Source organism: Nicotiana tabacum, chromosome 8 (genome assembly GCF_000715075.1).
Source record: "Nicotiana tabacum cultivar K326 chromosome 8, ASM71507v2, whole genome shotgun sequence".
NCBI lineage: Eukaryota > Viridiplantae > Streptophyta > Magnoliopsida > Solanales > Solanaceae > Nicotiana > Nicotiana tabacum.
In genome coordinates, this window is record NC_134087.1 from 185,317,741 (window position 1) to 185,328,766 (window position 11,026).

The following is an 11,026-nucleotide window of genomic DNA, read 5'->3' on the forward strand; positions in this document are numbered from 1 at the left end:
TCACACTATCAAACTAAATTTAAATCTTTTTGATTGAATTCAGTGTGATATATATAAGATGCAAAAGCCTAGTGGAACAGCTGCATGTGCATCATGCAAACATCAAAGAAAGAAATGTACAGAAAAATGCGTATTAGCTCCTTATTTCCCAGCTGAAAAAAGCCGAGAATTCAAGGCAGTACATAAGGTTTTTGGTGTCAGCAACATCACAAAAATAGTGAAAAATCTAAAGGAAGATCATGATCGGAGAAAAGCCGTCGAATCGCTAATCTGGGAAGCATTTTGCAGGCAAAAAGATCCAGTTTTTGGTCCTTATGGAGAGTACAAAAGGATTTTTGAGGAACTCAAGTTGTACAAAACCCAATATCAACAAATTCTGCAAATGCCAATTAGCCAAGGGAGTAATAATAATGGCATGGTATATGAAGCAACAGCACAAGGATTGATTAATGGATGGAGTATTAATAAGAGGAATGAGAATAACTTATTATATATAAATGAAAATTCCACTGTGGAATCTTGGTCATCGTATAACAATAAGAATAATCCTTTACATCATCACGTCCAGAATATTGAAAAATTAAGAACAGAAAATAATAATGGTTCTATAGTTATTGTGCCTCAACCACAGGCCTATAATGAATTCAACCAACAATATTTTCTGGCAGGTATCTATTCCTAGCACCTTAACATATCCTTTTGTTTTTCAAAAAGTTTTAAATAATATTTATGAACCGATAATGTTAAAGGTTTTTAAGCTATCAGTGCAATTTTAACAGTTATAGTAGGTTATTTACTCGGTCACAAAATAATGTCTGATATAAAATATTATCCGTAATTGACTTTTATTTCCTCGTTTCATTTTATGCAAACCTATTATATTTGATCGCATAGTTCTTTCAAAAATTTATGGTCTTAAACATGTCATGATATTTGTATAACTATTAAAATAATTTTGTCGTTTAAGGAGACATAGGAAGTTTATATAAAAAATCTTAAATATAAAAATATGTAACGTACTAAAAAGTAAAAAGAACGAGTGCCACTTAAAATGAAAGAGATAAAGTAAGTAACTATATATTGTAAAGAAAAGAGAAACTGATAATTTACTTTTTTGCCTTTCCTTTTCTATGGTGTTTACAGGTCAGTATAATCCAATAGATTCCAAGTCAAGGGAAAGCATGCTGTGGGAAGACCACTCCCGAAAATCCTGAATTTTTTTTCCATCTTCTTTATTTTCCTTTTTGTTTTTAGTCCTTTTAATCCTCTTTTGTTAACTTCTCTAGCCGTATGCATATATATTGCACAAAAGTATTATATGTTCTATGGCCTCTTCAACAAGAAGTTATTATATAATTTAGTGAAATATTTAGGAGCACCATAGTTTGTAGGATTGTGAGGTTAAAGGACAAATAAAATGTCTATAAATTTTCTTATGTCGAAACAAACATAATCGACAACTAAGCTGGTGAATTTATCAAATAACTATGTTTTCAGTTTCAAGCTAGTCTATAGTTTATCTGTATGGTGCTCAACTCTTTGCAAATAGGTATTGTATTGGGAAAAATTGCATTTATATATGCAAGTGACATGTTGAGACACGTGGACTGGTCAAATAGTCAAAGAATTATAATTAGTCAAGAGTCACGGACAGCAGTAGAAACGAGCAAAGGCAAAGGAAGAGGCACGGAAGGACATTTGAAGGATTCAGCGCCCGTAACTATTTAAATCATTTATCAAAAGGAATGGATCTGACCATAATAAAGAGCGCAGATACGAAATTCAACAGGCATTAAATACTGAATACATTAGAGAATTTGTATTGATTACAATGATTGTGTAACGTAGCATTCAATGTTTTTAATTATTCATAATAGCCTCATTATGATTTGGAGGAAATGCATATCTTCAAGATACCGATAAAAGGGAGGTATCTGGTCACTTGTAAACACAAAACACAATTGGAATATACTTTGATTCACTTGTTTTTCTCCTGCTTATACTTTGGTTACTCTAAATTACTTTCTTCTACATATTCTTTTGATTATCAGTAACCCGCGTTCTTTTAAATTCTAACTTTGACTGAAATTCTATTTTTTGGTTAAACAAATTGGTTCCGTTACCGGGAATCTGATAATCTATTTTCTTTTCACTTGACCTTCCTTGTTACATCAATTATGTCGAATAACAATGACAACACCCCAGGAAACCAAGAGAACCAACAAAGGCAGGGAGGCCCACATAATATTAACATTCAAGTTCCTACTCCGCAGGACTCTCCACGGCAATCTCGTGAGGGTACTCCTGATGGATCTCAAATAAACGAGTATGCTCAATTTGAAAATGCTGAAGCTGTTGATGAAGCTTTGAAGAAATTAATTACTGCTCAGGTCAACAAAGCTGTTGAGGTGCTTGTTAACCAGTTACCTGTCGCAACACCCACACCTTCTCCAAATAATAACACTATAGAAAAAACTCGTTCCGGACTTGTTAACTCAGGCAGCGGTGGAGCTCCCAGTAAACCGCAGGAGAGAGAACCAGGTAATGTAATTAATTCTGATTTACAAAATTTAGTACTAACCTTGCAGAAACAGCTCAAGGAGCAAAGTGAACGCATAGAGTAGATAATCAGGGTGTCGCCCATAATCAAAGGGGTAGACATGGACAGATATTCGCAACAACCCTGGAAGCTGAGTGCTGCCCCACTCCCAATTCCAAAAAAGTTCAAAATGCCTGATATTCCAAAGTATGATGGAACGACAGGCCCACGAGACCACGTGACTGCATTCACAACGGGCGTAAAAGGTAATGATTTGACTAAGCAGGAGATCGAATCGGTATTAGTCAAGAAATTTGGTGAAACACTCACCAAAGGAGCACTAACATAGTATTCCCTTTTACCTGAAAATTCTATAAACTCTTTTGCTGAGCTTGCAGATTCTTTCATCAAAGCACACTCGGGAGCCCAAAAAGTAAAAAAAAGAATGGAGGATATTTTCAAAATTAAGCAAGGAGATTCAGAATTGCTTAGAGAATTCGTGGATAGATTTCAACGCAAAAGAATGACATTGCCACGTGTACCTGATAACTGGGCAGCTATAGCTTTCACAAGCAATTTAAATGAAAAAATCTCGGAAGCTATGAGGAGACTCAAGGAAAGCCTTCGAGAATTCCCAGCTACAACATGGAATGATATTTATAACAGGTATAGCACGAAGTTGAGGATTGAGGAAGATACTGTTCCCCGATCTCAAAAAGAAGAAAGTATACGTTCAAGACGTGCAGAGAACGAAAAAAGATCCGGTAAAATAGGTACGAGCCCTATATGGGACCTGCAGGGAAAGATGCGCGGCCAAAACAGGATAATCAAAGGCACAATCATAGATCAAGAAACAGAGAATCAGATTCTACGTCAAGATTTAGGAACGAGCGAAACAACTATGAATCACGGGATGGTGATAGAAATTTAAAAGCGAGATTCGGAGGTTACAACTTGAACGTCAGCACCTCCGAGCTCGTAGCTGCTTTGAAAATCATGGGAGATAAGGTTCGATGGCCAAAGGAAATGAGATCGAATCCAAACATGTGCAACCTTGACCATTGGTGCGAGTTCCATAATGATCATGGGCATAAAATAACATATTGCAGATTTTTACAAAGTGAAGTTGATCATTTATTAAAACAAGGATATCTTACTGAGTTGTTCAGCGAGAAAGGCAAGCAAGCTTATATGAAGAACATGAAGGAGCCTCCAAAACCACCTTCTCCCAAAAGAACTATTAACGTTATAAGTGGGGGTGAAGACATCAATGGTGTGTCATATACTGCAGCTAACAAAACTTCCAAAGTAACTATTACCCAAGGGAAACGAGTGCGGCATGTTCTAGAAGAAGGCAATATTACATTCAATGATACAGATACATATGGCGTATTAATCCCTCATAACGATGCACTGGTAATATCTTTAATTATGCATGATACTAATGTAAAACGAGTTTTGATTGATCCAGGTAGTTCCGTGAACATTATTTTGCTAAGAGTGCTACGTGAGATGCAAGCTGAAGATGGAGTAATACCAAAGGCGCATACTCTATCTGGATTTGATAATTCCAGTGTCGTCTCAAAAGGAGAGGTAACACTCACCACTTTTGCTGAAAGGGTCGTCAAAGATACAAAGTTCCAGGTAGTAGACATGGAGACGGCTTACAACATGATTCTGGGGAGACCATGGATCCATGAATTGGATGTTGTTCCTTCAACCTTGCATCAAGTTATCAAATTTCCATCGCCATGGGGAATTTGTCAAATTCGCGGAGATCAACATACATCCAGGGCTATTAACTCCATTGCAGATACAAGCACGAGAAGTGGAGTCAAATAGCAATCACAGAAGACAGTTGAGGACATCACAACACAAACCTCAACTGAACAAGGGCGAACAGATGTGGACTCAAGGTCTGATACCATTCAAGAACCAGGAGATAATGAAGATATCAAAACAACGATAGAGGAATTAGAACTTATCGTGTTATTCGCTCAAAGGCCTGATAAAAAAGTCTATGTCGGAGCTAATCTTGACCAAGGAATGAAAGGTAAGTTAATTAAATTTTTGAAAACTAACATGGACTGCTTTGCTTGGTCCACTCCGACATGACAAGAATACCACCGGAGGTGATGACTCATAAACTAAATGAAGATCCGTCATATCCTCCTGTGAAGCAAAAGAAAAGAAAGCAGGGAACTTTCAAGAATCAGGTGATTCAAGAAGAAGTCCAAAATTGCTAAAAATTGGTTCCATTCGAGAGGTAAAATATTCTAACTGGTTAGCCAATACTGTTGTGGTTCCAAAGAAAAACGGTAAGTGGCAGGTTTGTGTAGATTATACAGATCTTAACAAAGCCTGCCTTAAGGATTATTTTCCACTACCACACATAGATCAATTGATTGATGCAACTGCAGGTCACGAATTGTTAAGTTTTTAGATGTATATTCAGGTTATAATTAGATTAAAATGGATCCGGCAGATGAAGAAAAAACTTCATTCATAACAGACAGGGGGGCTTACTGTTATAAAGTAATGCCCTTTGGTCTAAAGAATGCAGGTGCAACGTATCAGAGGTTAGTTACCAAAATATTTCAGGAATATTTAGGAAAGACAATTGAGGTATATATAGATGATATGCTTGTTAAACCTCAGTACTCAAAAAATTACATATCACACTTATCTGACACATTTTCAATTTTGCGCAAATTTAATATGAAGTTAAATCCCGAAAAATGTGTATTTAGAGTTGCATCAGGCAAGTTTTTGGGTTTTCTTGTTTCTAACCGTGGAATTGAAGTAAATCTTGCACAGATTAAAGCCATTGAGGAAATCCCTGACATACTTTCAAGCAAGAAATAAGTTCAAAGATTAACAGGGAGAATTGCGGCCTTGGGAAGATTCATCTCTAAATCATCAGAAAAGTGTTTTAAATTCTTCTCAACCCTTAAGAAGCAGGATCATTTTGAATGGAATGAGGAATGTCAACAAGCACTTAGGAACTTGAAAACGTACTTATCAAATCCACCTTTGTTGGCAAAACCAAAGGCTGGGGAAAAGCTACTCCTCTACCTTCCTGTTTCGGAGGTGGCGGTAAGTGCTGTTTTGGTCCGAGAAGAACAAAGTAAACAATCACCTATCTATTACGTAAGTAAATATTTGTTAGATGTAGATACGAGGTATCCTCAGTTAGAAAAACTTGCACTTGCGTTAATCATGGAATCTAGAAAGTTAAGACCTTACTTTCAGTGTCATCCTATTATTGTGGTAACTACCTACCCTTTACGTAACATATTAAATAAGCATGAATTATTAGGTAGGTTAGCTAAGTGGGCAATAAAGTTAAGTGAATACGAAATTACATACCAACCTAGAACTGCTATAAAATCACAAGTATTAGCTAATTTCGTGGCTGATTTTAGTCAAGAAATACAGTTAGAAACAGAAAAAGAATTACAAATGTTCAATGGAGCTAACCCAGGAACTTGGACTTTATTCACTGATGGCTCATCTAATGTGAGAGGAGCAGGTTTGGGGGTAGTATTGGTACCACCTATGGGTGAAACTATTCAGCAAGCTATTAAATGTCATTCCATAACTAATAATGAGGCAGAATATGAGGCTATGATTGCAGGTTTAGAACTGGCATGAGAACTTAGCATAAATTAGATTATAATCAAGAGTGATTCACAACTCGTAGTTAATCAAATGCTGGAGACTTATACAGCCATGGAAGCAAGGATGCAGTAGTACTTGGAAAAGGTACGGGAATTGATAAAACAATTTCAAGATTCGAAAGTTAGACAAATACCCAGGGACGAAAATCTTGAAGCAGACGCCCTAGCAAATCTCGCATCTGCAGCCGACGTGGAAAATGATGCAAATGCCTCAGTGATACATTTATTTCATGCAGTTCTTAATCCTGATGCGAATGAGGTAAATTTTAATAACTTAACCTGGGATTGGAGGAAGGAAATTGTTGCTTTTTGCAGTATGGAACCGTCCCTGATGACAAGAAAAAGACTTATGCGCTTCTAAGGCAGGCCGCTCAGTACTGCTTAAAACAAGGCAATCTATATCGTAAAATGTTCGGTGGACCCTTAGCAAGATGCCTTGGACCTTCGCAAAAAGAGTATGTAATGAGAGAAATACACGAGGGTCATTGCGGGAATCACGCAGGTGGAAGATCACTAGTAAGAACTTTAATTAGGGCAGGTTATTACTGGCCTAAAATGGAAGAGGAGGCAGAAAGTTTCATGGCCAAATGTGATAAATGCTAGAGGTACGGTAACAATATGCATAGACCTGCGGAATTATTACATCCGTTCATTGCGCCATGGCCATTTATGAAATGGAGAATGGATATCGTAGGTCCATTACCGCAAGCAAAAGGACAGGTAAAATTTTTGCTTGTTCTCACTGATTATTTTACTAAATGGGTAAAGGCAGGTGCATTCAAACAGGTGCGAGAAAAGGAAGTCAGAGACTTTATTTGGCGGAATATCATATGTCGATTCGACGTACCAAAGGAGATCGTATGTGATAATGGTCCTCAGTTTGTTGGAGCTCAGATCACAGAATTTTTTCAAAGCTGGCAAATTAAAAGAATTACGTCAACACCCTATCATCCGGTGGGTAATGGAAAGGCAGAATCAATGAACAAAGTCATTATCAACAATTTAAAGAAACGACTAGAGGAATCAAAAGGAAACTGGCCTGAAGTGTTACCTGGAGTTTTATGGTCATATCGCACAATTGCAAAAACAAATACAGGAGAAACACCGTTCTCATTGGTTTACGGAACTGAGGCTTTAATTCCAGTTTATATAGGGGAACCAAGTATATGGTTCACACAGGCGATAAAAGAATCTAATGACGAGGAGATGTGGGTCAACCTAAATTTACTCGAGGGGCGGAGAGAAGCTGCATTAATAAGAATGGCAGCACAAAAGCAAGTCATAGAACAATACTACAATAGAAAAGCACACCTCAGGTTCTTCAAAATTGGGGACTTCGTGCTTAAAAAAGTTTTTCAGTCTACAAAGGTAGCTAACATAGGGAAATTAAGTCCAACATGGGAAGGACCCTACATAGTGCGTGATGTTGCAGGAAAATGAGCATATGAACTGGAGACAATGGATGGCAAGTTACTACCTTCGCATTGGAATGCTGTTCATTTAAAGAGATACTATTTCTAAGGAAAATCCACGGTCAGGTATAACTATTTTAAATTTCATTTTTGAATTGTTAAAATTTTACTAACGATTTTAGATGATAGGCAAAACGCTAACCCATACTAAATGATGAGTCACGACTTGTAAGGCACATGGAGTAACCTAAAATTCTTGGCCTAAGGTTACAATTATTCTGATAGAAATGCAAACAGGTTATGCAGTCTTCATCTATAATCATCCCTCCGAGTCCCATATGTTTTTCCTTTTTAGGAAAAGGACCAAATTAGAGAAACTATCAAGTGCTCGAGGCTTCATACTTCAACACTCAAACACTTGGGGGACTACATAATATACACGGACATGTGTATAAAGAAGGCAAAGAAGATTAAGGAAAAATCAAGCCTGAAAGAGTCAAGTGCAGAGTAAAAGTCATAAAGCCACGAGCTAAGGCAAAAGAAAAGCCTCACTATAGTTAGGGTAAAGGCTATGTACTAAAACGGGTTATAAGGAAAAACCCAGTGGCTATTATTATTCTTTTAAATATGTTACAAGAAAAACAGTTACGAGAAAGTTATAGATGTAATTCAAATACATGTAAAGTTTTATTCAGAACTAGACAAGGTTCAAAAATAAAAACTTGTCAAAAAATTTTCAGAGAAACATATGTATTCCTATTTCTTTTGTCGTATGATAATACCATTATGATGTTGAGACGTCTTCTTCATTAAATATTGGAATATAAAAGGGCCATCTTTTATAAAACTCATGTTTAAATTAATCATGAGGTTAACATAAGCATTTTTCGGAAAACAAAAATGCAAATTATTCTGTAAGTCATTAAAAATAAAGGCGAGAATAAAGCAAGCAGAAGTTTAAGATAAAAAACTTCTAAATATGTAAAATAAAATAAAATCTAAGACTAAGTTCGAACTTAGTCATAAAACTACGAAATTGTTTAGATTGCCCCATAAAAAGACTTGGGGACTGACGTTTCTAAAATCAACCCTTAAATGAAGTTAAGGGTTTGATTACAATCTTCCAAAATCAAAACAAAAACAAAATCATTTGAATGATTAAAACTGGTCACTGAGAAGTTTGTGGTATTGAGGCAGGAACGTCAATAGCAGCAGGCTCAATTTGGGCAGGTGCATCAGCAGGCGCGGTTTCAACTTGGCTTACAACAACGGGTTCGATCGGGTTTGAAATAGTCATGATACTCGTATCAGCTTCAACATTCATGAGAGCTTCAGCCACGGGAACTTCATCCACGGGAGAAGGGAAGTCCTGAGTTTGTTGAGCCTTTTCAATGGTTTCGTTGATTTTAGCTAACTCCAACTCCAGGTTGAAGTTTTATTGGCCAGCTTCAAGTAGGGTATCACGACGGGAATTCAAGAAAGCCCAACTTGACTCAACAACAGATTTTTCTTCAAGGATCTCATAATCCTTTTCCCAAGCAGCGATCTCATTTTTTAGCTCTTCATTTTCAGCCAAGGCGGAGCTGTGGGAAGCTTGAAGAGAGGCGTGGGAGCATTCTAAAGCACGCACCTTATCAGCAGAGATTCTGAGGTCTTCTTGTGCTTGAGTCAAATTTTGCACAAGCTCCCCAGTGTAAACTTCCTTTTGGTTTAAAAGAGCCTTTAATTCTCTGGTCTCTTCACTAGCTTTAGATAGCTGCTCTGAGAAGGAGGACTCGAGACGCTCTTTGTCTTTCTCTGCTTGGTGTGAAGAAGCTTTTGCAACTGCCAATTCTGAAGTTAAAGCCCTTACTCGCTGCCTAAGGTATTCTTGCTCTCTTGTAAGCTCTCTATATCAAGCTGAGCACTCTCAAATTGCCCCTTCCAATTGGTTGCTTCCAATTGAGAGTTGCGTGCTATCTTCTCCAAAGGGGAAATTCTTTTCATCAACTCTGTGCCGATGAGATTAGCCTAAAAAAAGAAGAAGAAATAAAAATCTCAAAGATGAAAAATTTTGCAAAGTAAAGAAGGGAGAGAAGGAAAATACCTTCAGAGTGGCATGCACAATATCATTCATTAAAGTCAAGGAACTGTGGCTCGCCAGCTTTGTTTTTTCAATTGGGCCAATAAGAGGCTCCAGCCATACATCCGCCTGACCTGATTTTCTCAAAAGGTTGTTCTTAGCAGGAATTTCAATAGTTACCCGCCTCATAGCGATACTTCTACTTGAAGAGCCCGTTTCAGTATGATGAACTATAGGAGAGGGAATAGTCAAAGGAGGAGCCGGAGAAGAGGTAAGAGCAGTAGAAAAAGGAACGGAAATAGCTGGGGCCAGTAAAGAAGGAATCACAGGCACGGGTAATGAAAAAGAAGATAAAGGTACTTCGTCTAAAACAGGCACGACATCTTCACGACCAAATCCACTGACAAAATGTTGGTCGATAGACTCACGAGTATCGTGGGGAGTGACGTCATCATCAGGAATTATTATTAGGGTTTCAACAGGTTCAGTAAGAGAAATTGAAACTTCAGCTTCGTCATCGGAAACGATGCGTCTCCTAACTCATGGCCTTGTTACCAAAGAACTCTCATTTTCCTCTTCTTCAGAAGTTTTCTCTTCAGCAGCCTTCCTTTTCGCAGAAGAGGAACCCAAGACTATTTCTCGGGCTCTCTCTAAAGAGATACGGGTTCCCGAAGGAGTATGAGTTCCCAAAGAGACACGAGAGGCTACAACTGCTTTAGCAGTAACCCCTCGAATAGCAAATCCTGACAAAAAGAAGGATAAAAGTTAAAACAATAAAGGAGAATATAGGCACGAAAAAAACAAAATGTGAACTCTTACCATAAGTCTTTACCTTCCAAACAAAGCGGTTAGAAAGTGCTTTCCAAGATCTACCGTCCATTGGCGCGATTTTTAGCAATTTATCTACCCAACCACGGAAGTTGGGAACATCCCCCACAACTGCCATGGTTGCTAAAAATGGGGGGTAAAATTAGAAAAGCTGATAAACTTGAAAGAAGAAGGTACGAGAGGGATAAAAGACCTACGTGCAAAATTCCACTTCTTAGGGAAAGGAACATTATCTTCACCCACTAACCAACAGTGGGGGCAGCAACAAATCGGGCATACCAACCACGATCCTTGTCATCTTTAGGGCTTATCAAAACCCTCTTACTCCTGGCTACTAGTGTAAAAACCCTATTACGAAAAAGCCTAGGTGAGTAAAGATGAATCAAGTGAGGGAAAGTAAAAGGATCTTCAGCTTTAGTGGCTAAATGCCTTAAACAGGCAACAACCCTCCATATGATTGGGCCAATTTGACCCAAGTAGACATTGAAGAAACGGCAAAATTCAA

General features: G+C 37.7%; 1 protein-coding gene across 1 annotated transcript; it reads left to right on the top strand.

Moving 5' to 3' along the window:
• On the top strand, nt 1-1,705 carry LOC142162601 (LOB domain-containing protein 27-like). Its single transcript, XM_075218852.1, has 2 exons — nt 1-668; nt 1,144-1,705. The coding sequence occupies exons 1-2, from the start codon at nt 59-61 to the stop codon at nt 1,212-1,214; spliced, it is 681 nt and encodes a 226-aa protein (XP_075074953.1). The 5' UTR covers nt 1-58; the 3' UTR covers nt 1,215-1,705.
• The last annotated feature ends 9,321 nt before the right edge of the window (nt 1,706-11,026 follow it).

What these genes read in the sequence shown, in the direction of transcription:
- LOC142162601 (XM_075218852.1), top strand. Translation starts at nt 59, where the DNA reads ATGCAAAAGCCTAGTGGAACAGCTGCATGTGCATCATGCAAACATCAA. An exon ending in CCAACAATATTTTCTGGCAG is followed by an intron (nt 669 to 1,143) that starts GTATCTATTCCT and finishes TGGTGTTTACAG; the next exon opens with GTCAGTATAATCCAATAGAT.